The sequence below is a fragment of the Lontra canadensis genome, unplaced genomic scaffold, assembly GCF_010015895.1.
Source record: "Lontra canadensis isolate GAN:19392208 unplaced genomic scaffold, GSC_riverotter_1.0 scaffold169, whole genome shotgun sequence".
Lineage (NCBI taxonomy): Eukaryota > Metazoa > Chordata > Mammalia > Carnivora > Mustelidae > Lontra > Lontra canadensis.
The window spans coordinates 848,280-866,386 of record NW_022631163.1 but is presented as its reverse complement, the minus strand read 5'-3'; the positions used below and the strand labels follow the sequence as shown (position 1 = coordinate 866,386).

Genomic DNA, 18,107 nt, shown 5'->3' with positions numbered 1-18,107 from the left:
TTTAGTTCGTACTAAGTGCAGTGGGGAGCCATCAGAATGGGTTAAGCAGCAAAGGGCCATGACACAATTCATGTTTGAAAAAGGTCATTCTGGCTGCTGAGCGGGGGAGGGGCCCAGGGCAGGAGAGAGATGCGCAGGAAGCAGGCACATGCCCGCAGGAGAGGACAGGAATGTGGCCACGGGGTGGTGGCAGCATGAAGGGGTCTGAGGTCTGTCCTGGAGGTGTGTGTATACTGAACGTGTATATGAGCTGTTGTAGATGCTGACGGCCCCTGACATCGGGGCAATAAAGAGAGGTGTTGACAGGGACTGCCTGGAGTCACGCTTAGCAACTGAACGGATGCAGGCGCCGCTGGCTGAGACAGGAGCAGGGAGGGGAGGACGCTGAGAGGCTGAGAGGCTGGGTGAGGTCATGTTCCCTTTCTTCTACGTGGAGAAGCCAAATAGGCAGCCGAGGTATAGGTCCACCTCAGAAGAAAGGTTCGGGTGGCCTAGACATAAACCGGATTATTTACCCTCCCCGAGAATATGTGTCCTAATCTGCAGTTCAGAGAGAGACTACTGGCCTGCCTCAGTATCCCCAGCAGGGGTCACGATGATGAGCAGTGTGGCCTTTCCTCCCAGAGATGGGCTGGCCTTCACAGAGCAGGGGAGGGTACACGGCTGAGTCAGAGAGACTGAGGTCTGCTAACAGAGCAGTAAACCCCGCTGGATGTCGGCTACGTGCTGGTCACAGGGAGGCCGGAACAGCAACAAAGAACAAAAGAGGGCCCGCGCGTGAGGGGAAAGAGGCAGGCAGGGCAGGAAGAGAAGCCTGGGCGTGTACCGCACAGCAAGGCAGCCCAGCGGAAAGGGTGCTGCTACCGTGGGCTTCGAGTGAGTTCTGTCACTAACTGGGCAAGTTATGTCAGACACTCCTGATTCCAAGACAGACATTTCCTCCTTCTGCCTAAAACGCTCATCTCCTTGCCTTTGCCCCTTCTCATGGCTGGCTCCTTCTCTTGAGCCTTTAAGTCTTGGCTCAAATATCACCACCTCGGGAGAGGCCTTCCCCGATGACCTGGCCGAAGCCGGGGCAGAAGCTCTGTCTTCTGCAACAGGTTTTGGCACAGAGTAGGCTCCTAATGCATGTTCATGGATGGGGACTTACTATTTTCTATCACAGAACCTGTTTATTCTCTGCAGAGATTTCTTCGCCTTCTAGGTGTGTATTTGTGTATTTCCCCACGAGAGACAGGAAGTTCCATGAGGACAGGGACGCTTGCTTCACTTTAGTCTGTACAGCCTCTGCCTGACCTGCAGCCGTGCGCAACACACACTCGGCCGTAGCCGAGACTCAGTGCTTCGTATTTATAATCAACAACCCAGTGAGGGAGGTCCCATCACACCCATTTTACAGAAGAAGCAGAGGCTTAAACAGGTGAAGTACTTGCTCAAGGTCACAGAGGCAGAGCCAGGATGTGAACTCAGATATGCAGGTCTGACTCCAACGCCGGTGATCTCAATAACATGGTGTGGACACGGCTGCTACAGAGCCTCCATTGAAAGGGAAGACACTAGGGTTAATGTATTGCCCAGACACCTACCATCAAGCCTTGCATACAGCCGGCACTCAAACAGTACTTGCTGCATGGAACAAGAGATGAATGCTAAGAAGCTCCTCTGGGGAAGTGAAGGGAGTTCCACAAAGCACAGACCCTGGGATCTGAGATGATCCTGGAGTGGGGTTTCTTAGCCCACCACCTCGAGCAGGGCAGCGTGCTCTCATCGCTAACAGTAACTCACCGAGGTAGCTGTGTTTCTCACATCTGCTCGGGGGTGGGAAGGAACAGGCCCCTCCCCGTGAGAGCTTCTCCCAGGTGATTCTGAAAGCCCTGTCCCCACGTCCAGTCGCCCCACTGTCCAGTTTCACGACTGCATTGTTTAAGTCCTTGCTGATGGGGATGCTACTTGGGAAACTGCCGGCAAACGAGGAAGTACAATTAAGAAATGTGGGTGTTTTTCTGGGGATGAACATGGAAACAGACAGAGAGAGAGGGGCCAGAGTCAGGCGTGGAAGAATGACTGCTCCCGAGGATTAAAACCTGCCTCCCACATGGAGTCACTTTAGAAAATGATACCCTTTCCAAAGCATAGGGCCTTCTTTCCCTTGGAGAGTCAACGGATGTCCAAAACTTTGTGTTTTTTTAGTTCCACAAAGGGGACTTGGCTCCCTTTTGGCATCTGAGCAGATACAGAAGGCCGTAAGGCTGTCATCCCACAGGTAAATTCTTCCTGACGCCTTCCCTTGGCCACCACACTTGGACCGGGAGATAAGGGCGGCCTCTTGCTCATCCATGCCGTCCCTGGCAGCCAGAGCGACCCGGGGTCCCGCTGCCGTGCAAACGTGGGGAGAGGGCTACACACTGACCTTCAAGCGGATCGTCAGGTTCTTATCGGACAGCAGGTGGATGCAGCGCTCCATCACATCTTTGGTTATCTGGATCTGCACTGGCAGCGGGGGCTCCACATTGGGACCAGCGTCACTCTCGTCTACCTTTGGAGGCTCTAACTGCTCCTCTGGAAAAAAAGCATAACTGGAGACAGTGTTTTATGAGAGATGCCCCACTTCGATGTGCTCTCCCAACCTCAGACACAGGAATGGCGTTTACAAGGAACTGATCCTAAGGAAACCATATAAAATTTGGGTAAGAGCACCTGGGTGGCTCAGTGGGTTAAAGCCTCTGCCTTCGGCTCAGGTCATGATCCCAGGGTTCTGGGATGGAGCCCCGCATCGGGCTCTCTGCTCAGCAGGGAGTCTGCTTCTCCCTCTCTCTCTGCCTGCCTCTCTGCCTACTTGTGACCTCTATCAAATAAATAAATAAAACCTTTAAAAAAAAAAATTTGGGTTAAGCTATCAGTCAAGATATTCACCAGAGTGGCACCTGGGTGGCTCAGTGGGTTAAAGCCTCTGCCTTTGGCTCAGGTCATGGTCCCAGGGTCCTGGGATCAAGCCCCACATCGGGCTCTCTGCTCAGTGGGGAGCCTGCTTCCTCCTTTCTCTCTGCCTGCCTCCCTGCCTACTTGTGATCTCTCTCTGTCAAATAAATAAATAAAATCTTAAAAAAAAAAAGAAAAGGATATTCACCAAAGCATTAACTATATAACAGCTAAACTGGGGGTGGGGGGTGGGGAGAACCCCTCCATTGCCACCTAAGGGGGAATAATTACATAAGCCATGCTACGTCCATACAAGGATGTTATCATGGGAGCCCCCAAATTTGTGTTTACTGAGGGCTTTAACAACAAGGGAAAATGTTTATGAAAGAATATTATGTTGAAAATAGAAAAGCAGTATATACAGTTGCATACACAGGTGGAGCATTATTATGTAAATTTCTCTCATAGCAGGAAGGACCATGAAACACTAACAGAGATGGGGTCATGAGATCATATAGGATTTTGATTTTCTTCCTATACCTTCTGTCTTTTCTAAATTTCCATTAATAATTATTTCAAATAAAAATGTAAGAGGGCAACATTTTAATTTGGATCCCTGAGACTGGCAGCTCCCCAGCTGACCTTTGCTCTGACCTTTACCCTTTCTTTCTTCTTGGTTCATTCTTTGACTAAGAGGCTCGTTTGTCTCCTCCACCAGCTTGCAGGATCTTTCGATGGCCAAAATCAGGCCTTACTGATGTCTGCATGAGAGATCCCAGCGTGGCAGCCTGGTACAATACCCAGGAAGGGGGTTTGGTCAAAGGAGGTCAGTTCAAGTCCTGACTGCACACCTATTAGCAACCTTCTTATCCTACATTACTTCATCTGGAAAAAAGATATAAAGCACGCACACCTCATTTGCTTGAGAGTTAAGTAAGATGAATGCCACCAGCTATCAGCATTCTTTCACTGCCTAGAGCGCTATGTTGCACACTAGGCCTAAGTTTGTAAATTAAAACAACAATGAAAAGACCTGAGAATTGCATGAAACCCAGGCCAAAATCCCTAGCCTGGAAAATTTTCCTCTAGGTACATACAGCCCCCAGCTCTGAAGCCCCTCCACCAAGCCCCCATTACTAGCTGTGCTCATTTCCACTGAGCTGAACGTTGTGTCCTTCACTTTTTTCCATTTCTGTTTCCTCTGCTGGAAAAAACAGAATCTTATAGCAGAGGCCACACCTGTCTCTACCAGATGCTGAAAAGATAAATGAAAATGCATTTGTAGAATGCTTGGATTTCTTGGAGAAAGGGACCTCAGATACACGAGGTGCTTTCATTGTGGCTAAAACAAAAAACACATGTCAAACCAACATCAAGCCAAACATTCTTTATAATGCCAAGTCTGTGGCGTGAACTTGATGAATGATAATTATAAGAATAAGGCTGTGCTTTTCTTCCCAGAGGAGGATTTGTTGTTTGAAATTCACCTATTGCACAATGTTATTTGAGGGATGTGGATTTTTCTGTTACTGGGAGAAAGGTTGATTCATTCAGTCTGCTCCTAGCCAACATCAACTAGAACCAGAAGATCCTAATCATGAAAGAATGGATTCACAACAATACTAGAATTTCAAACAAGAATGGCAAATCCGAATTACGAGGGATCATGATGCCTCCCCTCCCTCTGCGTTTCTGGGTTTTGGTGTGGGGTGCAGGTCAGGAAAAGAAAGATTGGGTTGGCTTGAGAAATAAAACTGAGAAGAAAAGGCCTCGTAATAGACTTCTGATCAGAAAACTGTCCTCAGGGAGGGCAACGACTCCGTTCCGCGTAAATCATTTCCCGGCCCCTGTGATAATTCCCTGACACACTAAAGGAACTGGCAGTAGTTAGATGCATCGAACAGACTATTTCCTATTATCCTTGGAAGTACTGGTTTCAGTTCACCAGAGTCTCGGAGTGGAGACCACCAAAAAAGAGAAAGAATCCTGCTCAATTCCAACCTAACCAACTAATTTGGGACTCAGTTCGATTTAGGATAGTTCTGAGACCACCAAGCTCATTATGACTTGGCATTTTATATTTGCAGAGGAGATTCTAACAATTTATTAATCCTTCCGTGACCTGAAGCTCCAGATTGAGCTTGTGAATAAAACAACAGGCCGGAGCTTCGACTAGCCTGAACTCCCTTCTCCTTTATCATATAAATCGGGAAGAAAAACATTGAAATCTCATCCCACCAATAAATAAACGGACAAAACATATGAACAGACGACGAGCATGAGAAAAAAATCGTCGGGAAAGGAACATACAGGAAAACGTTTGACCTTGCCTGTAATCGAAATGGATGCAAAGTCAAATATCGAGAACCATTTTTTCATCTATTAATTCAGCAAGAAGTGAAAGTCATAATAGCCAACGTTGGCAAGGCTGTGGTACCACGGGTGTTTATCCCGCGCTGCTGAGGGAAGGTATAAATTGACACAACCTTTCTGGAAGGCAATTTGGCACGCATAAAATAATGTTCATATCCTTGACCCAGAAATCCCACTTCTGGGATTTATAAAGAAATATGCAAAAAAAAAAAAGGGATAATGTTCACGTGCACAGAATCATCCACTGCCGCACTGTTTATTAGAGTGAAAAGCTAGAAGCAACTCGAACTTCCCACAGGGGAATGGGTACTTAGTAGCAGCTATTAAAACATTAATTATGAAAACTCTATAGCAACGTGGGAGAGTTGCTGATTGTATAACTAAGTGCAAAAAGGGCATAATGCATTTAAACTCTAGCTGGAACCATACAGCAATAGGTCTGCAACAAAAAAGAATGGGATAAGATGGCACAAAAAATGAGGGTGCTTCCACTGAGCATGGTGGGGTTAGGAGCGACTTTTCTGATTTCCAAATGTTTTGTAATGCGATCTCATTCTTATAATAATCTGCTTCAAAAAGAAAAAACTGGCTAAGCCAAAATATACAGTTACCTTCTTCATTATCAAAATCTGAGACATTTCCATCTGCCACATCCTTTTCTTTGAGGTAGTTCAGCAAAAATTGTTCAATGTCTTCTGCTGTGGTGGTATTCTCAGGAGCTACTGGTCTTTGGCTCAAATGACTTCCCTCCTCCCCTGCACTCTGCTCTTGGGGTTGCCCGAGATCACCTGTGTCTGGGAACCACTGGGCTGAAAATAAAGTGTTATAATGATCACCACGGTCATTGACAATAGGCATTAGCACTCTAGCAGCAGAATAAGCTCTTTGCCACGGCCTGCGTGGCCCCACACAATCCAGTCCCTCCGTCCATCTCTCCAACCTCATCTTCCAGCTCCTCCCAGTTGCCCGTGAACCGAGCATCTTCCCATTCCTCCAATGGGGCAGGTGTTTTCTGACCCCAGAATGTTTTGCATATACTCTTCTTGCTGTCTGGACTACTTTCCCTACGACGTCACATCTGGCTAATTCCAATTCACCTTTCATGTCTCAATATACATAGAACTTGCCTAGGAAAGCCATCCCTTGGCTTCCCAATCCAATATAGGTCCCTAAAGGCTCTCTTGTAGAGTACTATCTTCTCTCCTTTCATATCAACTCATCATGATGTGTAATTACCTTTATCTTGAGTATACTGTTTAGTGTCTGCATCTCCCACTGGACTCTACACTCCACTGATTGCCACTGGAATCCAACATGCCCAGCATGGAGTGGGTGTGCCCAAATATATATGCTGAATGAGAAAATATGCAAGAGAATACATACAAGCAACAGAATTCTGAGTACAGGGTACACTCCTCATTAGCAGAAGACCGGCTCTATAGTCTTGGAATGGACACAGCCCCTCATCTGTATTTCTGATAAAAAAGGCTGGCATGTTCTCTCCAAAGCTTTTCCTTCTTCAGGCTGCTCCAATACTTCTGATGTGTCACCACAGAATAAGGCTTAAACATCACTGAACCAGTCAGTGGTTTTCAAACTGTGCCTTGAGGAGCCCTAAGGGTTCTGCAGGAAAGTCTCGGGGCCACAACAGGGAGGGCCCCGAGAGACAGCATGCTAAAGGGGGTAGGCCCAGGGCATCTGACTCCCCTATAACCCAGAAGCTCTGATTTCAACTCTTTTTATGTACTGGGTTTCCCCTAGGGCTTCATTTAAAAAAAAGGCTCTAAACACTTAAAAGAAACAACAACAACAAAACCCTAGAAAACCCCAGCGTGAATTTTCACCCTTTTACAGACAGCAGGAAAAATGCCTCTGATAACCTTTAGCCCCTGCTAATCTCATTTCTGTCAAGGAGCGTGTGCACAGAGCAACAGCAGACAGGAGATGCCAGGACCAGGCAAATGGGAACCACAGAGAACAAACGCTCGGTGAGTCTGTACCCCAGAGCCTAGAGGTTCTACATGGAGGGGACCACTTAGGCCATTTCCTCAATGTCCCACCCCCGCATGTAAGTCGGGCCCTAGCAGACTCCAAGGGATTGCATTCCTGACATGTTAAAATCAGGACTTAGCACTTACAATGATCAACGTAGATATGCTGCAAAGATTTCTACATTGAGGCTAGTACCAGACACTGAAGTCTTTGCTTACGAATGGCTTTTAAACATATGAAAAGCAGCTCAGCCTCACTCTTAGTGCAAATTAAACTATAATAAGGTGCTATTTTTCTCCTATTGGATAAGCAAGGATTAGCAAAAGACTCAGGAATATAGTAGAGAGGAGGGTATGGAAAAATCAGCTCTCTGCTCCACTGCTGACAGGAGTTTAAATGGGTGCAATTCTTTGGAGAGCACCCTGAAACTCTCCATCCAAAACTGAAATGTGGGGTGCCCGGCTGGCTCAGTCTGGAGCACATGACTCTTGATCTCAGGGTTGTGAGTTTGAGCCCCACACTGGGTACAGAGATTATAAAAACAAAACAAAACAAAACAAAACAACAAAACCAAAAAAAAAAAACCAACAAAAAAAACAGATTAAATGTACTGTCCTGTAAGCCAGCAGTACTCCTTCCTAGGAAGTTACTTTATTGATATACTCTGACATGTTCAAAATGACCTCTAAAGATATTCACTGCAGCATTTTTTTTTTTTTTTTTTTTTGGTGGTGGCAAAAGAATGAAAACAACCAAAATCTCCACCCGGAAAGGACCATTTAAGCAAACTGTGCACAGCTGCACAACAGTATCCTAGGCAGCCACGAGAACCAGGTGGCAGCCGTCCACATATGGCTGTGGCACAGGCTCTCAGTGCCAAGGGGCGTGGCACAGACTCTTCCTTGCTTTCAAAGCTACCCTGTTCTCGTTGCTGTGGGTCCTCAGCAACTGGCAGGAGGTGCTCAGCGGTAACCACGCTGATCGTTCCTGCCCTCACTGTGGCACTTAATGTTTTCTAGCCAGTGAACACTGCTAATTATGGTGACTCCATTTCCTGAAACATGTGCTGGGTCCTCTGAAGACTTTCTAGACGGTCTCTGAGACCATACTTCCATTCCCATTTTAAAAGAGTGGCCATCAGTTAGGTCAAGATCTCAGGGTTGGGGGCGCCTGGGTGGCTCAGGTCATGATCCCAGGGCCCTGGGATCAAGCCCTGCATTGGGCTCCCTGCTCGGTGGAGAGTCTGCTTTTCCCTCTTCCTCTGTCTGCTACTCCCCCTGCTGTGTTCTCTCTCTTTCTCTGTCAAATAAATAAAATATTAAAAAAAAAAAAAAAAAAAGATCTCAGGGTCGTGAGATGGAGCCCCACGTCTGCAGGGAGTCTGCTTGAGATTCTCTCTCCCTCTCCCTTGGCCCCTCCCCTCTTCTCTCTCTCTCAAAATAAAATAAAAAAAGAAGAGAGTGGCCATCAGTTAGACAACTTGAAAACAAACAGAAACGGCAACACAAAGTGATTCACATGCAACTGACCAATTCTTCAGCACTGCTCACCATTCCAAATGCAAGTATATTTGGGGTGATTTCAACGCTTTCAGGAAAGCCATCTCCCATCTTGCTTCTTTCCCTAGGGTGTCCTCAAGTCAATATTAACCATCTTCCTTTTTATCTCTACAGTGGAGACCCTTCCCCTTCCGCTTCACTTAAAAAATAATAATAAAAATAAAGTGCTACACAGGGTTTCTCCTTTCGAGGTGACCAAAGATATCAGCAACCCAAGACAATTCAATTTCCAAGGCCCCAACTGAGATATCTCCTGAGAGCATATACCTAATAGGCCTTTTCTCAATATAGTTTGTTTGTTTGTTTTTTTAAAGATTTTATTTATTTGTTTGACAGAGACCACAAGGAGGCAGAGAGGCAGGCAGAGAGAGAGGAGGGGAAGCAGGCTCCCTGCTGAGCAGAGAGCCCAATGTAGGGCTCAATCCCAGGACCCTGGGATCATGATCTGAGCCAAAGGAAGAGGCTTTAACCCACTGAGCCACCCAGGTGCCCCTCTCAATATAGTTTTAAAATCTCAAACGGACACGTAGTCTAGTTCCCCAAAGCACTAAAGGTGGAAGTCTGGGCTAGCTTCAGACCATGGAAGCTGTTAGCCAGTCTCAGCAGTGCTGCCTCGAGGGCAGTACCCAGTCCTTCTCGGTCACTGCTGACGTCTCAGCGACTAGGCCAGTCCAGAGACTTCCAAGTGGTTGCAAAATAAAATCCAAACTTCTTCCCTTGGTCTAAAAGGCCACGTGGGGTTTATCCTCGCCTCGCCTCGCCTGCCAGCTTTATCTTGTATCACTCTCTCCACAGTGGCCTCTCTCCCAGGCTCTGAAGTCCTTTCTTTCCTCCACATCTTTGCACCTGCTTCTTTGACCTGAAGGTTCTTAAAAAACATAAAAAGGATAGGACAGCTCCACACATACTGAGGGACCCTTCTCAGCCTTCAGGTCTCAGCTCCACTGTTGCTTCCTCAGGGAAGCCCTCCCTGACCACTCGACTGAAAGTATCCTAGCCCTGTTCCTCTGGCATCAGGTTGTCTGTTTTCTTCATAGAGCTTATTAGACTGGGAAATGAACTTGTTTAATAATTTACTTGCCATCTCTTTTGCAGGAGCAAGAAAATTGCATGACTGTATTTGCCTTGCTCACTGCTATATCCTGATGCCTAAGCACACTGTCTGACACATGGCAGCCACGCTTTGGCAAAGGAATGAATAAAAGAACATTTAGATGGCATGTGAGTGTTTACGAATGAATGAATGAACACTGGAAATGGTTTGAGGTATAGGGTAGATGACGGTCTCTGTTCCAGCCGCCCGTCCTTGCTGTGACAAACTTTCTTAATGATCTTGGCTTTCTTGGCTGACAAAATGAGGTCAGTAACATTTCACCTACCATGGAGGCTCCTAGTACTGGAATAAATACTAGAGATACGGTCTTTGGATAAAAGGGACTCAAGTATATAACTCATTATTTTTTCATTCAAAGACTAACTAATTGAGAGATTCTTTTTCTTATTGTCCAAAACTTTGCCATTTTAATGGTTGTTAACACCGCCAATAGACACCCAACAGGATCAAAAGGAAGGAGAGAAACTCAAACCACCTCATACAATTAAAAGGTTAAAAACGTTTTTACGGGCGCCTGGGTGGCTCAGTGGGTTAAGCCTCTGCCTTCAGCTCGAGTCACAGTCTCAGGGTCCTGGGATTGAGCCCCACATCGGGCTCTCTGCTCAGCAGGGAGCCTGCTTCCCCCCCACTCTGTGCCTGCTTCTCTGCCTACTTGTGATCTCTGTCAAATAAATAAATAAATCTTTAAAAAAAAAAAAGTTTCTAGACCTCTGTCTAGCATGGTAGTCACTCGCTATATGTGGCTATTTAAGTTAAAATAAAGAATTCAGTGCCTCAGCTACACTAGCCACGTATACCTAGTGGCTACTGCAATGGACAGAACATATATAGAATATTTCCATCATCACAGAAAGTTCTAGTGGGCCGTAACACTCTAGCTCATCTGCGGACTGAGTAATTCCTGTTATTCCTGTTCTCCATTAGTACAGATACTTCTAACCCCACGTATTGTCAGAAGCAGTTTGGGATACTGAAAAGAACAAGACTGTCATAATTCCTGACTTTACTCCTTATTACCTGTGTGACCCTGGCTAAGTCGATCTCACTGTGCCTTAGTTCTTCTTTTCGGTTAACATAAAATGAATGTTTACATTTAGTCTGCAGGGTTTATGACCCGGACATAGAGAAGTTCAATATATGGTAGAGGTTATTAAAAGTGTTTTTGTACACACACATTAAAAAAAAAAAAAAAAAGGGCAGTAGAACCCTGGCATAACCTGTAGGGCTGGACCAACAACTATTCAAATGATGTCCTCCATAGCATAACCACACACAAACAAAAAAGAAGATTAGGCAAACAAGGATACTAGGCTTTCCCCTAGATTAGCATTAAAAAGGGCTCTGACTGTACCTAATGCTGCCAGCAAGGCATGAAGGACACCCACAAAGGAAGTAGCTCTCTTATCATAAAATTGGTCCAGAGTGGCCAAGACATCCTGAACCACATCTGCCACCAAAGGAAGCAGGCTAGCATCCGAGTTCCACAGCATGACTTCCAAGACCTTTGGAGTATGGGGGTGCAGAGACAGATGACGCAGATTTAAAGAGATCCCATTCACCAAATAGTCCGAATTTTGACTGATTAGGTGCTGCGGAGAGTCGTAGCCACAGGCGTGGCAAATGTCCATCATGGCGCCAGTAGCTGCCTGACTGATGAGCAGGGTTTGGTCCCCAGCCTTCTCCAGGACTGGATAGAGGGCTGACATCAAGAGCAGACGGAAGTCTTTTCCTAGTGCATATGCAAAGCGGCCAATCCCTTCCAACTGGATGCATATTTGCCAGATGTTGCTGTTCATGGAGCAGATAGTGGGACCTGGCTTTGAGAAGGCTGGGAAAGATGTGACTTGGCAGGTGTGTGCAGCAGATGTGATGGCCTGGAGGCCTGACTGCTTCATTGTTAGCTCCTCTCCCCCTTCCTCAGATTCGATACAGGTGACCAAATACCAGTTTTCTTGGCTCGTGTATTCTTCAAGTATAGTGGTCACGATCTCTTTCAATTCCTCCGGGCTTGTTTTAATGTGGTTTTCGTGAAGATTCTCCACCTCCAGCCCAGCAGCCCCCACAACCAGCTCATTCAGGATCATGGCGGCTTGCTTCCGGTAAACCACGGACTCGTGGTAGAGCTCCATAAAGTGATCGACGAGTAGACAGAGGTCCCCGTAAAACCCGAGGAGCTGACAAAGCTGCTGCAAAAGCAGGAAAAGCCTCTCGTCGGTGAAGAAGCGGAAGTACCTCCTCTGCATCAGAGCCGCGCTCTCCGGGGACGAGCTCAGACCACCAGAAGGCCGGCGCCGCTCTTCGATGACCTTGATGTCGGCCACGTCCAATTCCAGCACTTGGATGAGCGCTTTGGAAAGGCGCTGAAGATGGGCCGCAGAGCGGAGGACGAAGTTCACTTCGGGGCCCAGGAGTTTCAGATAACCGAGTAACAGGGAGAGACTAGAGAATTTGCCCTGATCATCCTGGGAGTTCATGAGGCGGGGCAGAGACGTGGCGAGGGAATGGAGGTTTTCTGACAAGAGGTCCGCAAAGGCTCTGTTGCCGACCACTACTTTCCGATCTGCGAAATGTCTCAGAACTTTACTGCACTGGGCTTGGACCTCGGGACTCTCATCATTTACTAGACCCACCAAAGCCTTCAGAAGGGGTCCGGCCGAGCCGGCCAGGGACTGACTGCACTTCAAGAGAAGGGCCTCGACGAGTTCTGTCAGGGCTAGCCTCACCTTCCAGTGTGGGTGCGTGGAAACACACTCAGTTATCTTTTTAATAAGGACGGTCAGTTTGTCGCTGGTGTTTTTTACCCACTTGGCTTCCCTGTGAACCATCAGCTCTGCGACTTTGGGCTCCACGGAGGCAGGCTTCGGTCGGGCGGCGTCTGAGGTCCTTTCGAGCTGTTCGTCAGCCATAATGAAACTCACTGTCTCGTAAAAGATCTTTAGGGAAGACACGACAATGCTGTGCCCTTGCTTAAAGTCTCCCGTGATCACCCGGGTCAGTGCCATTGAGATTCCAGGTAAAAAGGAAGCAAACAAATCCCCCAGCTCTTTCCGTTCAAGCTCACCCAGGGACCTCGGGTGGTCCTGACAGTCGCACTGGAAGAGGAGAACCTGCAGACATTTTAAGGCAGCAACTTGAATTTGCTTGGATTTCTCCTGTTCTGCCAGGTCCAACAGTAAAGATACGGCAAATCCTAACCGAGGCAGGATGGAGGGCTCATAAAAAGCCAGGACGGTGTCCCCATAAGCCGAGTGCATCAGCGTGCTGAGGCCCTGGATCACGGCCAGCTTCAGCTCCTCGGACACAGCTGCGGGTTGCCGGGCGCCCGGCGAATACAGGCACGCGGAGAGCTCGGAGAAGAGCTCCTGGAGAAGCTCTCGTTCCCTCACGCAGGTGGAAGAGAGGACGAACGTGAGGCATTCCACCACGCTCTGGATCAAGCGCTCTCTCTTGGGGCCCGGCGTCTTCAGCGCAAACCGCAGCGGGAAGAGGACGTACTGCTGGAGCTCCTGAAGGGCCGAGTCGCTCACGGCCTGCAGTTGCGCGCGCAGGCGCTCCACCGTCTCCACCGTCTGCGTCTTTGTGAGCTGAACACAGACGGGGCGCAAGGCCCCGAAGGCCTCCTCGGGAGTGTCGAAAACGGCCATCGCGCAGCAGCCTTCTTCTCACTGTGGAAGCATCCTGCAGGCCGGAGGAAGAAGGCTTTTCAGTGAAGGTCAAGCTCAGAGCAAATACAAGGCGAACTTGCTTTCATTCAACCATAGACACTTCGTGGGGGCCTCTGTGCCAGACACCGCACGAGGCACCCGGGGAGCAACGGAACTGAGAGAGGTGGCTGGCTGCTCTTCTCGGGGTGGGGGGCCCCCCCAGTCCAGGGAGGGAAGCAGCCCGACGGTTACGACACAGGCTGCTAAGAACTGGGACTGGCCCGTGCTCACGGTCCTGGGTGGATGGTCCTGGGAGACCCACGCGTCAGAAGTCTGCGAAAGCCAGGGGAGGGGTCCCAGGAAGAAGATGATTAAGCTGGACTTGAGGGAGGAACAATAGCCATCTGTGGGCTACGCTAACGAGTTTGGATCTTAACCTGTGGTAGGAGTGGAGAGCTGCTGAAAGTTTTTTTTTTTTTCTTTTTAATTTAAAGATTTTATTTATGAGACAGAGAGAGTGCATGTGCACACAAGAGTGGGGGAGCAGCAGAGGGGGAAGCAGACTCCCCACTGAGCAGGGAGCCCGACGTGGGACTCTATACAAGGACCCTGGGATCATGACCTGAGCCGAAGGCAGACTTTTAACCGACTGACGCACCCAGGCATCCCAGTTTTCTCTTTTTCAAGTTGAGGTATAAGATTCATAGAGTAAAATGCACTAGTCTTAATGTACAGCTCAGTGGATTCTTGTGAGGTAGAGATCTATACAACCATCACCCAAAACAAGACAGAATATTTCCAGCACCCTAGAAGGCTCCCTCAAGCCCTTTTACAGTTGATTCTGATTTCCCCTGCCCAGTGGTAACCTCTACTCTGACTTCTATGACCACAGGTTCGTTTTGTCTGTTCCTGTCATGGAGAGGTTGTAAGTGGAAGTTACAGGATCAGCTTTATGCACTGAGAAGGCCCCCTGGCAGCCAACGATATGGGAGAAGAGTCAGACCTTGGGTGAGACCAAGAGCAGAACAAGACAGGAGGGAGTGGCCAGGGAAAGGGGAAAACCGGGAGCACACACCATCACAGAAATCACAGGTGAAGACAGAAACCAGCAGGATGGAAATATGGACAGCAGGCAGGCAGTGAAAGGAGATAGGTTTATAGGGGAGCAAAGGGACTGAGCAACTTAATACCGGATAGTCTCTTTCCTTTGTGAGGAGAAATTCAAAGTCAGGCTGACAGTGAACAAGAAGGGGGAGGGCGGGGTAAACAGAGGGTTTGAGAAGAGAAATAAAAGTCTCCAATATTTCCCTTTGGGGAAGCAGAGCATGCTGGGAAGACATAAAAGTGTGGCCCAAGGGTACTGAGGACTGAGCTGAAGCTGGAGACCATAAACGAGTACAACTGTAAAACGCTGGCACTGGAGGGAGGTTAGAGATCGTCTAGTCTGGTGGGGTCTGTCAGTCCGTCTGTGTCTCCCAATCTCTTTCTCTTTTGGCTCAACTTACTGGGGGCTTCTGAACAGATGATGCCCCTTCCTCCAGATGAACCCTCCAGAGCCCCACTGACTACAGGGCTGACAGGCAAGTGGTGCCTGGTGGGTGTGGGCAAGACCTGCTCAGCCCAGCGAGAGAGAGTCAGTGCCGGATTTTCCTCCTGGGTCAGGAGAGGGCTCCAGGGCAACAATCTGGCTCTAAAACCCTGGAGAGAGTCTGGTCCACAGAGCCTCACGGTATTCTGCAAGGAAAGGCAATATGAAAAGGTCACTGCGAAGCTTGCTGGGGGGAATACCTCTTGGTCTCTGTGACCCCCCACCAAGGGAGAAAACTCAAATCTGCCCTATCTCAGGCTACTGATGTCAGAAGGCTCAGCCAGGGATTGCTGCCATCCCACTGGCACCGGCTCACACACACGTGACCCGGAGGCTGCTGTGCCGTCCGCTGCTTGAGGTACTGTATTTGGAACACCAGAAGGGAAGGAAGATAGCCACTTAATGGAACCCAGGAGTCGGAGGCAGGAAAAGCAAGCAGAGCACTGTCTGAGGTGGTGAGTTTTAGACTAACAGAACCACTAAGGGAAACAGACAAGAATTGGAAAAAATAATAAGAGTGATAAAAAAAAGTCTGATCACAAGACAAATGATATCTTTTAGGATTTTAAAAACATGATTTTCCACACCGAAAAAGCTCAAGTGATGGTATTTTTTTAAAAAAGATGGTTAACTACTGAGATCCAATCAGCAGCCTGGAAGACCTAGGAGAGCTACTTTAAAACTCAGAGCAGAAATACAAAGAGACGGAACTCATGAGACTTGGAGAACCGACACGTAAATAAATAGCAGGGAATTCTGGAAGGAGAGAAAGGACCAGATGGAGGAGCCAGAACAAATAAACAAATGAAACATTTCCCTGAGCTGCAGAAAGATTTACCTGGAGACTGAAAAGACAGAAGGACACACACCTAATCACACTCTGGTAAAATTCCTATATGCTAAAAGAGACAGAAGAAAATTATACATACTTTCAGGAAGAAACAAACAAATAACTTAGAAGAAGACCCGGTCTGGCTTTCTCATCTGCAACAAGGGACATCAGAAGACAATGGAATAGCATCTACTGACTGCAAAGGAAGGCCTGCGGCCCCCAAGTCCTATATACAGCAAAGAGAGACACCAGTCAGACTGTATGAACAAGAGCAAAGATGCAGAGAGGGCATGACCCACACACCCTCTGAAGGAAGGTACTTCAGAATGGATTCCATTCAAATGAACAACTCAAAACAGAGACCTTAAACAGGAAGGTGAATGAGGACGGAAACACTGTCAGCATTCTCTTAGAGTGGAAAACTTGTTTCAAATAAAATGTTGAAGTGGAAGCCCACACAAGGTAGAATAAATCAGAGGGTCTGGTTGAAGCTGGAGTGAAGGCAATGGCCTGGGGCTCTACATTTCTCTTTATCTATCTCAGGAGTTTCAAGAACACAACCTGGGGCCCCCCAGAACTACGCTCTCAGATTCTATGACACAAACAACTATAGAGCTAATGAAGTGGGAAGACACAGTACATCCCAAACTGAACTCAGCTCGACTGTCGGTGCCCCCCTGGTGATTTACGGCCTTCACCTGAGCTAGAAACCTTAGCCTCTCTTTCTCCCGCCACCCTCTTAATGCCCCCATTCTCTTCAATGTCATCAATGCTACCCCTTCAACATCTTTCAAATCTGTTGCTGACGTTAACCATCTATTTAATGTTGGACTGCCTGGAACTGTTTCCTCCAGGGCCCTTGGCCTCACGTGCTGGTCCTTTTTGGATCCACATTTCACAATGACATGTACGTAATCTTTCTAAAACAAAAATCTGATCCCTCTTCGCTGCTTAGAATTCAACTGCGCTCCCTAGCCTGCCTATTCACCATGGCACATGGGGCCCTTGGCCATCGGGCTCCTGCCTAGCTCAGCAACCTCAGCTTCAACCCTTCCAGCTGGAACTGCAGCCATGTGAAATGACAAAACTTGCAACTTCCCGAGCAGGTGGCACTCCTTCACATTCGCGTCCTCTGTCCCGTTTCAGTCACCTCCATGCACACTGCTACTATGGAATTCCGTCTGCTGCAGGATTTATCCTTCTGTCTTAGCTGCTTTAGACGGGGCAATCCTGTACATCGAACCTAGAAAGGCATCTGGCACATGATAAGCTCTCAAAAACATCGGGCCCCTTCTGCCTTGAAATTGGATATAGTAGGGTCCTGGCAGGCTAATACTCCTGCTGACAACTACAAAAAGCCAGATAAATTACAAAAACAATTTCTTAAAACATAAGTAGTTGTGGAAGCAACAGGGACTAGGTGGACGGATACTCTCGCCAGGGGGGAATGTTCAGTGAGTCAACGGTTGATAGCTGTTTCTCTTTATTTTTTTGCTTTTTCATTTCACTTCATTTTATTTTATTGCCCTTGCTGCATTTGCCGACCCTTGACATGAGCTCAGGATTATAGTGTGGCCCAGGCCAAAGGCTGTCACTTAGGAAAGAGAAACCACAACGCATTTAAAATGTTGTTATGTGGGGTGAAGGGGGACAAACCTACAGTTTTTAGAGCTCTCAAAATACACAGCTTCTGAGAGAAGGCTGCTGCTGGGGGACGGACACCTGAGAAATGTCCAAACACATGAAAGAGATCAACCCCACAGATTCAAGCTCAGTAAACCCAGGTTGGCGGTACAAAGACAAAGACACACAGATCACAGCCGAACTGTTGTAAACTGAAACTAAAAAGAAAAATCTTAAAAGTAACAGAGCAGTAAGACTGACAGATACTTCTCCACAGAAACGATGAAATCTGGAAGACACTAGAAGGAGAGGGACATCTTTAAAGGGCTAAGAGGAAATAACTATGAGGCTTGTATTTTATACCCTATGAAGCCGGAGTTCAAAATTGAAGGTGAAATAAAGATGGTTTTGGATAAAAACTAAGCGAATTCGGGGCACCTGGGTGGCTCGGTGGGTTAAAGCC

The 18,107-nt window shown here is 47.7% G+C and overlaps 1 protein-coding gene across 1 annotated transcript in view; it reads right to left on the bottom strand.

The window, feature by feature from the left end:
- TTI1 (TELO2 interacting protein 1) overlaps positions 1 to 18,107 on the bottom strand; it is a 45,636-nt gene that overhangs the window by 15,958 nt on the left and 11,571 nt on the right. Inside the window, exons 2-4 of the mRNA XM_032845729.1 lie at positions 11,309 to 13,635; positions 5,904 to 6,101; positions 2,411 to 2,559 (exon numbers count right to left, since the gene is read on the bottom strand). Coding sequence (XP_032701620.1) covers positions 2,411 to 2,559; positions 5,904 to 6,101; positions 11,309 to 13,601 — 2,640 coding nt within the window. The 5' untranslated portion in view covers positions 13,602 to 13,635. The remainder of the gene's footprint in view (positions 1 to 2,410; positions 2,560 to 5,903; positions 6,102 to 11,308; positions 13,636 to 18,107) is intronic.